Source organism: Wyeomyia smithii, chromosome 3 (assembly GCF_029784165.1).
Source record: "Wyeomyia smithii strain HCP4-BCI-WySm-NY-G18 chromosome 3, ASM2978416v1, whole genome shotgun sequence".
Taxonomy (NCBI): domain Eukaryota; kingdom Metazoa; phylum Arthropoda; class Insecta; order Diptera; family Culicidae; genus Wyeomyia; species Wyeomyia smithii.
This window is the reverse complement of record NC_073696.1, coordinates 216,301,595-216,320,253: the sequence shown is the minus strand read 5'-3', so window position 1 is coordinate 216,320,253 and position 18,659 is coordinate 216,301,595. Positions and strand designations below refer to the sequence as shown.

At 41.4% G+C, this 18,659-nt stretch overlaps 1 protein-coding gene across 14 annotated transcripts in view; it reads right to left on the bottom strand.

The window, feature by feature from the left end:
- LOC129727253 (TLD domain-containing protein 2) overlaps positions 1–18,659 on the bottom strand; it is a 494,969-nt gene that overhangs the window by 130,294 nt on the left and 346,016 nt on the right. For all 14 annotated transcript variants that reach the window (XM_055684880.1, XM_055684882.1, XM_055684883.1 and 11 more), the window contains one exon: positions 16,642–16,748. In XM_055684880.1, the coding sequence (XP_055540855.1) occupies positions 16,642–16,748 (107 nt within the window). The remainder of the gene's footprint in view (positions 1–16,641; positions 16,749–18,659) is intronic.

The window sequence follows — 18,659 nt, the reverse complement described above, 5'->3', positions numbered from 1 at the left end:
GAGTTGATAACTATTGCGACACTTTGAACTTGCCTTACTTCCGACGTAGAACTACGTCTCTCAGGAAGTTCGGCTTCATAGAGATGTAAAATGAAAATCTAAAAACGGAAAAGGAGACGAATTTTGTTCCTTTTATGAATGTTTATCCGTCGCTAAATTTTCAACAGATTTCCTTCGTTCTTGTAGCGACCGATTGAAAAATCATCTATGAACCCGTCCAAATGAAAAAAATTGTAATTCGATAATTCGATTGAAAACTGTCAAGCCTTATTGAAACGCAGATTGCGACCTCTGGCGTGCCAGCTTTCCTTAACACGGTCGACAGAAAATTTTGCCTATACCCAACACAAACAGGGAAGATTTTGTTACTTTAGAGCAGTATTTTATTACATTTTGTGTCTAAAGACCGCGTATTTGACAAAAAGGTAACAAACTAAAAGGTATGAAATGAAAGACAACTACTCGTTTGTATGCGTTGTTGCAGTGGAATATACAACCAAGAGCCGCAATGCATGTGTAACGAGACTTCATTCGCTGCATTTGTATAGGTTCATTTCAGTTTCTTTTATTCATGTAAACAATATCGCACGCTAGCCTGTAGGATTAATGCGGTCTCGATGAACTAAGATTGGTTAAGAGAGATCGTTATCGATATTGTTTTGGCACATTTTGCATGCGTAAGATAAGTACGATACACCGTGCCTTGAGTCGACAAAATTTCGAGCTCGAAAAGATCCTCGACCTGGTCGGGAATCGAACCCGATATCACAACCGTGTATTGGAGAGCTAGCCGACCGACATCGCTAACCACAGATCCACGGGGACCAAACATCTATCATGTAGCTTCCTCGTATCAAAAGTCTTATAAGAAACGTCACCGTTTAACTCCCCACTTTGTGCTTTGAAATGAAGATATATAATCAGGGGGGATTTACCGCTGTCAAATTTCATATATGTGTGCGTTATCGCAGATCAACTCTGGTCCATGAAGTTTGTTGGTCCATGACGTTTGATAAATTACCAATGTGACGATAATCCATCACCAATTTTCGTTAAAAACTTGTTGCTGTCCCAAAATTTCACTACGGAACGCATTATAAATAAAAGTTTTCCGCTATTTCTCGAGTTTTGTTAAAAGAAAACGTTCCATTTTACTTCGATCAAAACGACAAAAACTAAAACATACAGACGCCTTGTTGCCAAATGTGCTGGTCACGGTTTCACGATATTTGACAGATAGATTCCCCCTGTATATAATACCGTGATACCAGAGTTGCCGAAGATGTGAATATAGGCTTGCAACATAGATGGGCACGAGTTTTGTATAATCAAACAGGTCCAAATGAGTTTTCATGAAGCGATGAGTGTGTTTTCAACATGACTTGCATCCGCTTGCAAGAAAGCATATGTTTGTGTTTTTCACTAACGCAGTTAACAGATTGTGATGTAATTTTTAAAAGCATACGATAGAGACTTTGTAATTATCAACGTTGTTTAGGGGAGAAAAAAGTATACCTGACCGCTCTTGTCATATTTTTCCTCTATTCCGAACGCGTATGGCGAACAAACCAATACACTTGTAACATGTGCAAAATATGCGACAGTATGTATTGTTTGTTGACTGGAGATGAATATTATTGCTTCTTAAGTAATGAAATCATTATAAGAGAGAACCTTTTTGTTATTGCTTAAAAAGAACAAGTAAAAATTTTGCGTGTGGTTGTAACGGTCTTACTCGTGATCTTGTAACATATGCAAAACACATGGCAGTATGTGTTGTTACTCGACTGGAAAAGAATGTTATTACTTTTCAATAAAAGGCAGAATTTTCAGTTATTGCTTTCAAAATAACAAGCAAAAATTTTTCAGAAACTACAACTTAGGAAGCATCTGCTGTAAAAATATCATTAAAATCGATGCAATATTCTTAAAGATATGTTATTCAAAAATAAAATAATGGCCTAAATATCAAATGACAATAACAACTCGAAAACTTACTCAAATTCAGTAAAAATTGGAAAATCAACTTCCCGAGCGAAACTCTTGAAGTTTTTAATATTTATTTGAAAAAAATAGACATCGCGATTTTTAGTGACCCATATCAGACAAAAGAGATACTGGAAGGGACAAACGGTTCAATTCATTTCGTAGTGTTATTAAGATAGTAATTAATCCTATGCAGGCTCCATCTGCATAATTTTTTTACCATTTTTCGGCAATAACTCGGTCATTGTAGGAGCTATACTTTTCGTGTCTTCTACAAAGCTATGTATTTATATGATACACAAATATATTCTGATCGTTGATACCTTCTGAATGCTGCAGTTTCTTAGATATTTAAAAAAATCGGATTTCGGAACACAAAACGGTATATCTCCAAACCGAGAAGTTAGAAGAGAAAAATCGCCAGCAAAGTTTTTTTGTGGCAACATTATCTACAACTTTGCCGAAGACTCCAAAGTCTTCGCTCTTAACTCTTTGCTCTAAAGTTAGATTTCGCAGCGACAGGCTTTTTATGTACTGACTATCGTCTGGTGTGGTGCTTATTATGGGAGTCACTTCACGGTGGAATCAGAGTGAAGTAAATAGAGCCCTATTACGAGACTCACCTAAGTGAGATAAACGTCGCAAAGTGACATCTGCCGTGGACTCTGGGTTAGTATGAGTGTCATATCACTGAGCTGTAAACGGAATAAGCGACGTTTCGCGTGGAATTATTTCACGGCCATTTTGAACGATGAAATGATTTCACGAGGATGGGATAGGTCTTGAATTGATCGATTTGTGATCTGATGACAAATATTGGATTAATTTTCAGTAACGAAACAAATCAGAATTCGATCCGTGTCTCAACTTTTTGACCATTGAAAAAAATGCACAGTATTCCATGAATTTTCGAAACCGAATAAATTTTTTGTTCGATGCCAAATGTCTTAGAATTGCAAGAAACGTCAAGATATGGTGTAATCTAAAAAACGGAAAAAATCGACTTCCAGGAACTTAGAAATTTTCGATCTGGGAAACATTCTTTTTTCACTTGTCCTATTCTCAATTTCACTTCACCGTCAATCTCATTTCACGGAGGTAATTTTCGTCACCTCACTTAAGGTGGAATCGGGAATAGGTCACAAAAAGTAAAGTGAGTGTGAAAGTGAAGTTCACAATTTCGAGCTCTCGTTCCACTGTGCAGCGTGAACGGTAGGTGCACCGGCACTTCCTTTATTAAATAAGAGAAGGGCTGTACGCAAAGCCACGATCGCAAGCTTGACATAGAACTACAGAAGGATTCTTGTTACATCTTTTGCATTGTTGTATTCAAGAGTGAAGTGAAATAACCAGAACTTTTATCTAGCACTAATATCTAATATCTATCTTTCGCATTTTTAATAACTATAATGCAAGTCAAGCTATTTTTATTTCTATTTCAAGCGGTAAATGTGGAGTTGACGATTTGAAAAATGTACTAACTGGGGAAATAGTTAATTAGAAATTATCGAAAACATCAATATCAACTCCACATTTACTGTCTGAAACGGAAATAAAAAAAGCTTGACTCGCATTTTAGTCATTAAAGATAAGAAAGATAAATATTTTAAGACGGACCCAAACGTCAAGATGTTGCCGTTGCTAGAGACGGCAGCAGACTGACGCTTTTCGATCTCTTACTGATGCAGTAAACCTCACTGTGACGTGAGAGTTATGAAAACAACAGCTAACCACTAAACAGAAAACCAGCTTACATGAGTATTGCCGGAACCGGGATGATATTGTTAGACGTTAAATCGACCCCAGAAGCCAGAAAGATCTAGGGGCATCAACAGACGCTTGGAGAAGGAATGCAAGTTTGAGCACTGACATCGAAGATAGGCCTACAGATTAGATATCTGGACGAGGTCACTGAGGCGAGCGAAGTTGCGGACGCCCTTAAGGAGCAATGCGGAGTGGTGGTTGCCACGGAGGTAGTTCGATTGCGTTAGGACCCGACAAGGACGCAGGCTGCCATTGTGAAGCTCCTAGCTCTAAGTGTAGTGAAAATTAACCGTTATGTACGCGGCAATTTTAACACGCGTAAGTACTCGGCAGGGTAACCGGGTACCCACCAAAATGAAATGCTTCTTACTTCTTCAATTCTTGACCGATTTTCGATGTTTGTGACGCCGCCATGCCTGGGAACCGTCAACCTCGGAATGGAAGGCCACCTGTCTACTGGTGGACCGACGCGATAGCAGACTTTCGCAGAGCGTGCCGTCAAGCGACGCAACGTGCTCGAACCAACGTACAAAGGGTAGAGCACCATGCGGCATTTGGTAACGCAAGAGGGTCGCTTAAGAGAGCAATAAAGCTAGTAAACAAGCGTGCTTCGAAAGGTTGTGTGCTAGTGCCAACGCTAACTCGTGGGGTGAGGCCTGAATAGTGATGGCCAAAACCAAGGATGTGATGGCACCAGCAGAACGATCACCAGTGAGCGAATCATGGAAGGACTCTTTCCACGCCCCGAGCTGCTGAGGCACTTCACCAACGTTCCGGTGTCTTAAACTCAGGTCAGAGGTGGTCGGTCAACCTGCTGAACACCCAATATATGAGTGACGACAGCAAGCGCGTCGAGGCGGCATGGGTTACGAACGAGGAACTTATCGTGATCGCCAAATGTTTACAGGTGAACAAGCACCGGGTCTGGATAGGATCCTGAACTTGATTATGAAAAAAGCCATTGAAGAGGCCCTCGGTCTATTTCAGGAAGTTATGCAGAAGTGCCAGGATGACTGTACCTTCCTAGAGAGTTGGAAGCAACAAAAGCTGGTCTTATTGCAACAGGCAGGGAAACCACCTGGTGACCCATCGGCCTAGAGACCGATATGTCTGCTCGACACGGTGGGTAAAATGTTCGAAAGCGTTACTCTCAACATCTGGTAGATACACCGAAGTTGTAAATGGTCTGTCGAGTAACCAATTTGGCATCCGAAAAAGTAAGTCCACGGTGGATGCTATCCTGTCCGTTACCAAAACAGCAGAGGTAACATTTCAGCGCAAGAGATGGGGCATATGCTATTGCCCAATCGTCACACTAGACGTGAAGAATGCGTTCAATAGTGTGAGCTGAGATTCCATAGCCCACTCGCTTCGGAAACTCCACATCCCGGTGTCTTTGTACAAGATTTTGGAAAATTACTTCCAGAATCGAGTGCTAGTTTTCAGCACGGACCTAATTACTGAGAGGGTCCCATAGGGTTCTATCCTGGGCCTAGTATTGTGGAACATCCTGTACGACGAAGTGCTGAAACTTAAGTTTCCTTTGGGGGTTGTTGGTTTGGTTTTGCGGAGTTTTGCATCACACTCTAGGTTTACGACGAATCGATCTAGAAGGTTGAGTTAACAGCTTCGCACTCTACAAGCGTCGTCGTGGACTGGATGCGCTACAGGAAACTGGAGTTAGCGCTTCATAAGACGAAGGTCATAGCTTTTAATACCCTTGGCGGCGTTGTCTTGGTGATAAAGCACTGTCTTGGTGATATAGCACTCTCTTCGTCGTGTGCGACCGTTTCACCTTAATTTTAACATTCAATCGATCCAAAAAATGTAAAATAATATTGTTTATGAATTGTTCACCATTTCAAAAGTAGTCCATGCCATGCGAATCCATGAATATGTTGGTAGCTGATAGTTGAGTTTTTGGGTGTTTCAGACGACAGCATTCTACCGCCCTATTTAAAATCAAAAGTTTTCCATTTTTGTCACGAATTACTGCAAAAATTTCTTACTATTGCGCGTAATCAATGCTAGATTCTCCAGCATTAGTTCAACACGTTGGTTTTTGATTAACTTTTGCGGTACTCATCGCGCGCATTGCTTCTTCATGAGTAAACATAGACTAATGATACTAACATGTTTCTTTGAAATAGGGGTCTCTACCAGGGCTCTACATTTTCGAAACAAAACAATGAAACTGAATATTTCGCGCTGTCATTTCAATTCGAACAGTTTCATTTTCACTTGATCCATTTCGGCAACTGGCATCGAATCAGTTCTCTCTCTCTTTCTCGTCTGTTGTTCATCGGATCATTTCAAATAAAACTGATGACTATTTCAATTGATGGAGAGAGTGACGGAGAGAGAGACTCTTTCCTTTACTTCAGCGTCTCAATAAAAACTAGCACCGCATCGCGTCGTTTGATGATAGTTTTGTAATACCGTAAGCCGCAAATAAAACGGCAATGCACAGTGGTCCAAAAGGGCAAAAAGTGGAACTTAATTCCATAGCGCTTTTCTCTTTTATCCTAGCTTAATGGTGTCTTCGAAACAATTGTTTGTATGAATGACTCGCATAATCTCAAAATATCAAAAGTTATGAAAAGTGTACTGTATAAAAAATTTGAAAAAAATTTTCATGTAGAATATTAAAAAATATGAAACCTTGCTGAACAAACAAAATTCCGATCTTCATTTATTATAAAGTTATAGAGTATGTTATATGGAAGCTACTCCATGTTTAGTTTTTGGTACTTAACTTTTGTCAGTTGCATTTTACAAGAAAACGATGTTCGAAAAAATTGCTGGGACACACAAAACACATATTTTTGTCAAAGACCGCACATCTCCAGAACCTTTCCTTACGAAGTTATAGCATATTTTAGCTTATTTTTTCGATAACTTCAAGAATGTATAGAGTAAAAAGGGCAAGTGAAACCATGATGTCAATATTTTCCTTAAAGTTTAGCTAAAGTACTACAAAATGTTGCAGGTTTCATTTGTCCCAATCCATATAGCATATTTTATAGTAAGTTTTCATGCAAAATCTACTAACTTTTTTGTGTTAAGAGATAGAGAAATAGATTGTTTGGCGAAGTTTTAGAACATGTAAAAGCATGAAACTTGGCTAAACATACAAAACTCTTATCTTTATTGGGTACAGAGTTACAGAGTATTTTACATGAAAGTTACTTAAAATTTCGTTTTTTTATGCATAACTTTTGTTAGTTCCATTTTACAAGAAAACATTGTTGCAAAGAAACATTGGGACATACAAAACACACGTTTCTGTCAAAGAGTGCACATCTCAAGAACTTTGCATTACAAAGTTATAGCATATTTTACCCTATTTTTACGATATGTTTAAGAACGTATAGAGTAGAAAGGGGCAAGTGGAATCACGATGTCACAAATTTTTCTTAAAGCTTAACCCATGTAATACAAATTGTTGTAAGGTCCATTTGTCCCAACCGACCCTTTTTTTACTCTATACGTTCTTAAAGTTATTATAAAAATAAGCAAAAATATGCTATAACTTTGCAAGGAGAAGTCCTGGAGACTTGTAATCTTCGACAAAACAGTGTGTTTTGTATACCCCAATGCTTCTTCACAACAATGTTTTCTTGTAAACTAGATTCTAAGTAACCCTCATGTAAAATACCCTATAACTCTGTACCCAATGAAGACAGGAATTTTGTTTATCCGGCAAAGTTTCATACTTTTACATGTTCAGAAACTTCACCAAACGAACCATTTCTTTATCTCTCAACTCAAAAAAGTTAGTAATTTTTATATATGAAAACTTACTATAAAATATGCTCGCTGTTCTCAAACATGGGTGGATTGGGATGAATGAAACCTGCAACATTTTGAAGTTCTTCAGCTAAACTTTAAGAAAAAGTATTGACATCTTACATTCTTGAATTTATCAAAAAAATAAGCTAAAATATGCTACAACTTCGTAAGAAAAAGTCCTGGAGATTTGTGTTCTTTGAGAAAAAAATTAGTTTTGTATGGCCCAACAGTTCTTTCGAACATCATTTTCTAGTAAAATGCAACTGACAATAATTAAGTACTAAAAACTTAATTTTGAGTAACTTCCATAAAATATTCTTTATAACTGTATGCTCAATGAACATAGGAATTTTGTTTGTTCAGCAAAGTTTCATATTTTTTAATTTTCTACAACTTTGTCAAACAAACCATTCCTCTTGTTCTCACAGCATAAATCGCAGATTCGTAGTCACTGTTCCGTAGCAATTACTTTATTCGCAAAAGCTTTAAAGCTAAATATAAATGTTGTTTAATTATTAATTGATAAAGTTTGTTGAGAAATACTCACAATTCGGTGACTCTTCAATGAGATCCTACGACTAATTTGCTTGTGATTTTAGTTACCATTTACCTGGCATGATTGAGTAATTCTTAATTTGAGTAATGCACGAGCTTAGAATTTAATAAATTTACTTACATTTAACATTCGTATTGAAAGGATTGAATATCTTAATACCGAGGATGAGATTGGTTGGAATTATAACCTATAATCGTAGTTTTGTTTTAATTTTAGCAATAAGCCGAATATACTCAATATAATATGATATGGGAGATTGAGAGAAACTTACAACGTTTTTGATCTTTATCTTTTAAACACTACCCGGATTATTTAATTCTAAATTATAATTAAACAAAGTTTAATTGAAAAGACTTTCCGCACATAAGTGATTTACTGCACGCATGGAATTGTTTTGATGATAAGCATTCTTCTTGTGAAATGACAGCCTACTCTCGCACATATCTACTCACACCCGTTGAGGTTTATTCAAACAATAGAGACGTCAACGAGATTCTGTATTCCCTGTGGAAGATTCGTTGCCTGAGCCGTTACCGGCCGTAACGTCTCCCGCAACATTCCCCTCTCCGTAATTCTGCTCCGGTACTGCAGGATTACCTCTCGAAAGTACATCGAGAACCGCTAGTTTTGCTACGGGACGTCGTAGAACTCCTGTACTAGTCTGAACATAGGCCTGCCGGATGCGACCATCTTTCCCCGGAATGACCTTTAATACCTTACCACGAGTCCACCGGTTCCGTATGACCTCACCCATGATGAATACAACGTCTCCCTCCTGAACTGGCCTCACGTCCTGATGCCACTTGGTACGTCTCGTTAGATCGGGTAGATATTCGCGGGTCCATCTGATCCAGAATTGATCCAGTATATGTCGACATATATTCCATCCACCCCGCAGTGTCTCATTTTCCGTAGTTGGCGCTTTCTCCGTCTGCTTAACCCCGTTCGAGCTCAGAAGGATAAAATGATTCGGAGTCAATGCCTCCTGGTCCGATGTTTCCAAAGGCATATATGTTAATGGCCTAGAATTGACCATTGATTCCGCTTCGCACAATACTGTATGGAACACTTCTTCAGATGGCGCCCGGGTACGGTGTATGGAGTTCATTGCTGTTTTAACCGACCGTACCATCCTTTCCCACGCACCGCCCATGTGAGGGGAGGATGGTGGAATGAAGATCCAACGCGTATTGGTGTTCGTGAAAGTCTCTGAAAGTTCTTGGTTCATCGTAGCAATCTGAGAAGCTAGTTCTCTGCTCGCCCCAACAAAATTTGTTCCGTGATCGGTGTAAATTTCCGCCGGCGCACCACGACGGGCAATAAAACGCCGCAAGGCTAATTTAAAAGACTCGGTTGACAGCGATGTTGTTACCTCTAGATGTATTGCTCGTATCGTCATGCATGTAAAGAGTGCTACCCAGCGTTTAACTTGACTTCGACCTATTTTAATCATATATGGCCCGAAATAGTCAATTCCAACTCTCGAAAACGGTCGTACCCACGGAGTTACACGAGCTTGAGTGTGAGGTGCCATCCTAGGTATTTCGGGTTTCGCATTGTAGATAATGCACCACTGGCAACGAGCAACCACTGAACGCACCGTTGTTCGCAGTGCAGAAATGTAGAAACGCTGGCGAATTTCATTGACAACTGTTTCCCCGTTGTGATGTCCAAACTTTCGGTGATAGTAGTCTATTAGAAGCTCAGTAATCTTATGGTTCTTTGGCAATATTACTGGATACTTTGCTTCGTATGAGCCCCATGGAGATTTTTCGATCCGGCTCTCCATGCGTATTACACAGAATTCGTCTAGAAATGGAGACAGCTTTCTGAGTGGGCTGTCCTTTTCAAACTGCAGCCTTCGACTTACTGTTACGTCCTTCGCAGCAACCAACTCCTTCGCTTTTTCTAGCAACAGCAACTCCTTGGTGTATATTTCAGCTTGCGCAAGCCGCAAAAGCGCTCTCTCCGCGCGAACAAAATCTTCTTGCCGCAGTCCTCGTCCATTTTGCATTGCCCCCATCTTCCCATGTTCTACGTAGTGGTCGATGAATGAATACACATATGCAGTTCTTTCCGGTTTGATCCAGGCTCGAGGCTCCTCAATTCGATGTACGTGAATGGCACGTAGTTCTTCCTCTACGTCGACTGGGAGATTATGTTGCATCGGCCACTCATCCTCTTGTCGATAAAGGAAATCCGGCCCGGTGAACCAGCGACTATCCTGATGCAACTTTGGGCCCTTACCCCATTTAGTGGCTTCGTCTGCTACATTCTGCATCGTGGGGACCCATCGCCATTCTTCGACCGTCGTGTCTTCTAGAATTTCGCCAATACGAACCGCTACGTACTGATGATATCTCCGGGCATCAGATTTGATCCAAGAGAGAACAGTTTTAGAGTCACTCCAGTAGAATCTACGATATACGGGAAGCGAATGGTACTCGGTGACGGATTTCGCTATTCGGCTTCCAATGACCGCTGCTTGCAGTTCTAACCGCGGAATAGACAGTGGCTTTAGTGGAGCCACCTTGGCCTTTGATGCTACCAGAGCGCATCGGGGCTGGCCTCGATCTATCATACGAAAATAGACGACGCAGGTGAAAGCGGATTCACTCGCATCTACAAACACGTGGAGCTGCAATGTTCGAAAACTGTCTGAGTCATAATCAGGAAAATAGCAGCGTGGAACACGAACTTCGTCCAGTTTGCTTAATGATTCGATCCATCTACGCCAGCGCCCTTGTATTACATAGGGCACGGCGTCGTCCCATCCTACCTGAGATCTCCAGAGGTCTTGGATTATCATCTTACCGTGTATGAGCAAGCTAGAGATCAATCCAAGGGGATCGAAAACGCTCATAACGAACCGCAAAATTCCTCTCTTCGTCAAGACGGTTCCAGGCTGCACGAAGTCTTGCGGTAATTTCAAGGAATAAGTGAACACGTCTTCATCAGGAATCCAAGCCATTCCTAAAACTCGTTCCATTCGACTGCCTTTGTCCGCTGTGAAATCTTTTCGCACCTCTGTTACCTGCTCTCCCAGGATCTTCAGCACTTCCGTCGAGTTCGACCGCCAGTTTCGTAGCTCAAATCCAGCCGTTGCTTGAACCATTTTTACTTCTGAGGCCAGTTTACCCATTTCTTCCACCGTATCTCGACTGTCTAGGTAGTCATCCACATAATGATTTTCTACTATTGCAGTCGCTGCTTCGGGAAATTCCTTCTGGTACTCCATGGCATTGGTATTTTTAATGTAACTAGCTGAACAAGTTGAACAGGTTGCTCCGAAGATCGCCACCTCCATCACGTACACTTCTGGCTTCTGCGATGGATCGTTCCGGTAAAGGAAACGTAACGCTTGGCAATCTTCCGACCGAATTTTCAATTGGTGGAACATCTCGCGGATGTCACCAGCGACTGCCACCTGTCTCTGTCGAAAATGGCAAAGTACTTTTGGTAAAGATGCCATTAGATCCGGTCCTTTTAACAAATGGTCGTTGAGGGACACTCCATTTGCTTTGGCAGCCGCGTCCCATATGATGCGTACTTTATCGGGCTTGCGAGGGTTCGTAACCACTCCAATTGGTAAATACCAAACGCGCTTAGGATCACTTTCGATCAACTCTTCAGGTGTTGCTTTATGAGCGTATCCCTTCTCTAAGTACTCGGAAATCTGCCTTTCCAAATTAGCCTGCAACTTTGGATACTTTCGCAACTTCCGCTCAAGGCAAAACAAACGGCGTTCCGCCATAGCATAACTGGATGGAAGCTCCACATCGTCGTAGCGCCATAGCAGGCCAGTTTCGAAATGGCCGTCATCTCTCCGAATAGTAGTTCGGTTAAGTATTTCTTTCGCGCGCTGATCTTCTTCTGCTTCTGGTCCATATGACACAGCTACTCCCAAATTCTCTATTGCAAAATGATTTTTCACGAGCTCATGCAGACATTTCGCATCCTCATCCGAATTCTCGCAGATGTGTAATGTCGGTGAAACCGAATCCGTCGTTGTATCCCCGGTACTACCGAAAACGGTCCATCCCAATGTAGTCTTGGCTGCCACAGGTTCATTGGATTTTCCCTCACGCATTTTGAGTGGTACAGAGAGGCTTAGGTTGTCCAGCCCGATCAAAATTCTAGGTACGGCCTGGTCATAACTTTTCACCGGCAGTCCGGATAGGTAAGGGTACCGGTGAGACAGATCTTTGTAGTTCAAAGTCTGCACTGGCAAATCTAATTGGCTCACGGTGCGAACATTCGTCAAAGCAAATTTCCGATGACTTTCATCTCCGGAAATCTTTAAATTCACCTGACGAGATTCATCTTCCCGCCGAGTAACTTTTGCTGTCCAGGTCAAGCAAAGTGGCTGAATTTCCCCTTCTAACTCCAACATATCTGCTAATCCCTTATCGATCAATGTTAGCGATGAACCTTCATCCAAGAAAGCAAAGGCGTGTACTTGCATGTCCTTTCCATACAAAACTACAGGAATTATACGAAAAAACGTTGCGCTTTGCAATTGACGGTGAATGGAAACAACAGCGTCGGATTTCGGTCCTGACCCATCGGACCTCTCTTTTGTCGTGGGTCTGCTGGTTGTCGTTCGACGGGCATGTAGAGTGGGGTGGTGCTGTCCATCACAACCGTCGATTCCACAGACACGTGTTGACTTACATGGCCATTTTCCGTGTGGGATAAGGCAGTTTCTACAAAGTTGGTGTTGTTCTACTGCCTTCAAGCGATCTCCGAGGGTTAATGTTTTAAATTTAAAACAATCCCTGATTCTATGTTTTAGGCTTTGACAAATGTAACACGGCCATGTTTTATTTTCCACTACTCTGTTCCCGCTGGTCTCCGTTTTACGATCCTCTGTTGAAGAATGCGTGTTCACGTACGCCTTCTCTTTTGATCGGGGTTTATCGTTGCGGCATGCTTGATGAGTTTCGTGCTGGCTGAACTTCGTCACATCGCTGGCTGCCGATGTCATCGCTTGCATGTAATCGCCGAAGGTTCCCAAGTCAACGGCTCCACAATGCTGCTTGTAGAGTGCCCAATTCAGTCGGATATTAGCTGGCAGTTTCTCCACCAATTCGTTAAGTAACGAAGGATTCACTAGGTGAGCAAATTGATTTGCTGCTCTCAAATGCCCAACTAGATTCTGCACGGTGATGCCGAAATCGACCAATGTTTCCAAACGCTCTGGTTTAGGCGCTTGAACACTACGCACCTTGTTCAACATCGTCTGCAATAATTTTTCCGGACTTCCGAACAGGGTTTCCAAAGTTGACATGACTTGCGGAACAGATGATGGCAGCAATAAATTGCTCCGAACTGTCTCCAGTGCTCTGCCTTTGAGGCACCTTTGCAATCGCACAAGGTTTTCCGCGTCGGAATAGCCACACATTTGAGTTGAGTTCAAGTAGCTACTCACGAATAATGGCCACTCCTCAGGGTTCCCTGTGAATACCGGCAGGTCTTTAGGGACAACTTGCCTCGAAGCCAACTTTTGCTGGAATTGACCCCAATCATTTTGCTCGGGCTGCGGTACCGGCGGGGGTGGTTGTCTTGTTGCTCCCTGAGCGGGTCGTGGGCATAGTATCGGTTGCTGATAATATGAATGCGTATATGGATACGCATGACCAGCTTGATGATACCACCGTGGCTGGTTAGTAGGTGGCCAATTAGGGGGCTGTGTAGGCAGAGGCCAGTTCTGTGTCTGCGTCCCCGGACGCGGAATTGATTGTTGCACCGGGGCAAGCGGAACTGGCACCTGTGTCAGTGGAGGCCAAGTTGGTGGCTGTGCCGACGAAGATGGGACTGTCGACTGCGTCGGAGGAAGTGGATTTTGTTGGTTGGGAGTAGACGTATGTGTGACCTTTGGTATTGCACCCTTAGATTTACCTGCTCTTTCGCCTAATGACGTACATGGTGTTTCGTGGCTGATTCCATCCGTGTTGACATTTGTCGACTTTTCTGGCTCGGTTTCGCCGCCCTCGCTGCCGACGCTCAACATGTTGGCATGGTCCGAAATCCACTGATTCACCTTCTTTTTGCTCCTCACTCGGCTTTTACAGCTTTTCACACTTTCACCGTCTTCTTCTTCCGCTTCTGCTAGCAGAAGGGCGTATTTCTGCTCTAGGAATTTTTTCTCTAGCTCTGCTTTTTCCGCCATAGCCTTCTCTTGACGTTCCTTTTCCAGTTGCTGCCGCTCCAACATCAGCTTTTCCTCAGCGTTCCGTTCTTCTTCGATCTTCATCAGTTGAATCTGAACCCTCGACCGACTACTTCGACCAGATTTGCTGGAATTGACGGATTTCTGGCATCCACCTACGTTGAGGGCAGAAGCACATTTACTACATTCCCAACATCCAGCTTCCCGAATGCTATCGTCGACCGAGGCGCAGGAGAAGTGGTAGCGATCCTTACAGGCATCGCAGGTTACCAAATTCTCGTTCCGATCCTGTTTATTGCATGCAATGCAGTTATAATCGTTCGACTTGGTTGACACCTTATCCTGTCTCTCTACTTTGCAATATGATACGTCCGGGACGAATTCTTTAAAGTTTGTTCTCACAGCATAAATCGCAGATTCGTAGTCACTGTTCCGTAGCAATTACTTTATTCGCAAAAGCTTTAAAGCTAAATATAAATGTTGTTTAATTATTAATTGATAAAGTTTGTTGAGAAATACTCACAATTCGGTGACTCTTCAATGAAATCCTACGACTAATTTGCTTGTGATTTTAGTTACCATTTACCTGGCATGATTGAGTAATTCTTAATTTGAGTAATGCACGAGCTTAGAATTTAATAAATTTACTTACATTTAACATTCGTATTGAAAGGATTGAATATCTTAATACCGAGGATGAGATTGGTTGGAATTATAACCTATAATCGTAGTTTTGTTTTAATTTTAGCAATAAGCCGAATATACTCAATATAATATGATATGGGAGATTGAGAGAAACTTACAACGTTTTTGATCTTTATCTTTTAAACACTACCCGGATTATTTAATTCTAAATTATAATTAAACAAAGTTTAATTGAAAAGACTTTCCGCACATAAGTGATTTACTGCACGCATGGAATTGTTTTGATGATAAGCATTCTTCTTGTGAAATGACAGCCTACTCTCGCACATATCTACTCACACCCGTTGAGGTTTATTCAAACAATAGAGACGTCAACGAGATTCTGTATTCCCTGTGGAAGATTCGTTGCCTGAGCCGTTACCGGCCGTAACGTCTCCCGCAACACTCTATCTCTTAACACAAAAAAGTTAGTTTATTTTATTTTTCATACAGTACACTTTTCATACCTTTTGACAATTGGAGATTATGCGGGTCATTCATGCAAACAATTCTCCCGAAGACACCATTAGACTAGGATAAAAGTGAAATGCGCTATAGAATGTTCCACTTTTGCCTTATTGGACCACTGTGCAATGGCATCCAATAAATACTTCACGCAAGTTCCGATCAATATTTCGGATTTTTTTTTTCGCCGTTGATTGCTGCCAATGTGTAACCACTTCTGATTTTGAAACTGGTGTTGGTGTCCTCCGTCTCATATCGTCGCGATTTTCGTTTCTCCTTCTTCCCTATACATGCGTGAAGTACTGTATGGAAGCACCCTGTCTCCGACAGCGCTCATTGTCATTTTCAATTGAGAATCGTGATGTGAGAGTGACGGTGACAACCTTCGCTTTCAATTGAAAAGGGAATTGCATTCAACTATCGACCAAGGAATTGGTTTTCGAAAATGGTGCATTTCAGTGGTAGGAAGATCCTATGCAACATGCCCCTATTAAAAATCCTACATAGTCTTACGTCAAAAGGTGCTAATCAGCAACCCTAAAATTAACTCTGCCTAAATGATCTCGATGGTTTCGATTCAATTTTCACAGGTATTTATAGTTTGTTTAAGTTGTTGTCTTCTGTTTACTTCCTTTCTTGTAATTATTTATCATTGCGACCAAAAACGTTGATCTGTAGTGATATTACCTGGGTGTTTGCTGTATTCCGCACTTCTATTTTTAGCACTGTTGAGAATGAGTGACATGCTTAATACCTATCCGCGCTTGTGTGTGTAATCCTACCCTTCTTTATATGCTTTTTACTGCACTATACCGAACCTCGTTCCTCCTGTCAAGTATCAATCAACTGAATGTCTCTCTGACCAATTTCATATTAAAAACAACATACTATTTTGTCAAGAAGAAGTCTCCGCGATACTTATCGTAGAATTCAGCGTGAAGCCATGGTATGTGGATGAACTCATGCTTATGTCCTTTGACATCAAATGGCCTAACTGTACTAAAATTCTAACCCATAACCGCCTGCTTGACGAAGCGGAATCTGAGATCTTACGGCTACGCAGCTCGTTTTCTGTCTTACTTTTGGCACTCGTGATTTGTTTAGAATGACCTGAGCTGGTATAATCTTTTACGGATAACTCCCTGATCATAGACTTTCTCTAGAACCTCCATACTATTCGCTTAACATCGTTTCAATGTTATCACTGTATATTTTCACTTACCTTTTGATAGTCGATCAATGCTTTCGAATCTGCCCTCCACCTTGGACCGCAGCGAGTCCAAATCGAACGGAGCTGCCAGCCCATGATCGACACTCCGTGATTTGCTCCTAGGATGAGAAAGAGAGAACAGAGGGAACCAAATTAATACCATTACTTCGTCTAAAAATAAGATTCGATTGCAAATATATTAAGAATTCAAAACGAAACATGTTGCTGTCATGCTGTAACTACGTGCTATATAATATATTTATCGCTTTTTATCAAATTAAAGATATAAGCATAAAGCAGACATCAATTTTGAAACGTTGGATTTTTTTTTTGACGCATTCGTTACCTACTTTTCCGCTATTAACTGCCACGATCAATTTTCAGTGCTGTTTAATTAAACGCGAGAGAACAGTCGAAGTAAAAAATACACCATAAATCAATTTATGGCCACAAAATCTCTCGAGCATGTCGTTTTTTTACATAATCTGTCGAGAACAATTTTGCGACGCGCCCAAATGATTCTGGAAGTACTTATCGCCGAGAAGAACAGCAACAAACGAAAATAAAAATTTGACATCATCCATTCAGGATGATGCTGTCAGTAATCAACATGGCTTACACACAAACCGTTCCTGGTTGCGAATAGGGTACAATTTTGTTATAATAAATTTTATGGACTTCTAACTTCACCGTAGTGCATCAAAACATTATATAATTAACATAAATTTGAACCGGGCATTAAGCAAACAATGCGTCGTAGGTAGATTTCAACAACATTATAAGCGTGTTGACTACTGACCTGGTATGGCCCCACGTTGCGAAACCGATGCGCCTCATTGGGTTGATCGTAAAACGAACCGACATTAGTGTCGCGGTCGTGAAACGAAACCCAACCTAAACCACGCACCAACCGTAGGTCAGTCCAGTGCTGATGAAAGATACCGCGTAATCAAAATAATTGGATAATGATTTCGAAGTATGGCACCGGGGCCATCGTCAACCCCCCATCGGTGGGTCAGCTGTGATCGGCACTCACCGAAAAACTGCGAATAACCACAGGATAAAGCAGTGTGCTTGGGTTTTCACCCAAACATTCTAATAAATGAGCGGTAATTTACCACAATATTTCATCGAGACATTTCACACCGTTTGGAAGGTGTTGCAGGCTTTCAAAATGCAATTAAACTTGCACCAGATTGCTTTTCATATACCTAATCAGCTGGTGTCGATTTCATAGCCGATTCCGAAAAAAATTCCACTCCAGAGATCACTCAGAAAGAAGCGCAAACTTTCTTCAACCATTCTTGTTTTTTACTTCAAGGTGCTGCAAAAAGAACCGCTAAAGCAGTGTGCAACCGGCACTTAATGTTCGATTTACCTTGCTCCGCTATTGGCTTAATTTGATTGTGATAAAGCACACTTTTGCAGGATGTCGAGCTGAAATGAAACGCGGCGCGACGCGCCACGTCCGGCCAATTGCTCTTGCTTGAGTCTGGGTACAATGGTGGTGCGGTAGCTTGGCAGAATGTTACCGGCCAGGGAAAATAATCAGAGAGAACATGAAACAATCATTAACAGCACACGGTTCGGTTGCCGTTTCCAAGAGGAAGCGAAGAATATGAGATGCGGTGTGACTGTGCGGTGGCCGGTGCCGTTGCTACTGCTGCTGTTGTCGATGGCAATTTCCGGAGCGCGTTCCGCTCAAGGTCGTCCGGCGTATTTTACGTACCACTGATCGTTTTTGTTTGGATTTTGTTTGTTTGCTTATGATTCGTATTACCGTGACAGGGTATGGGTCAAATTTGGAAACTTCCGATGATTTCGGAGATATTCATTTCAGTTTTTCTTCTCAAGATATTAACGAAAAAATAACAAGGATTCAATCAACCAGCCAATTTTGCTCCAACCTACTTCAATTTCATTAAAGTATTTATTCTAAAGTCTCCGCTAGAGATTCCATAATTGCGGTTCAAAATCAGTTTTTCTAGGTAATAATGTAAAACTTTGTAAATTTCGATTGATTTTTCAAT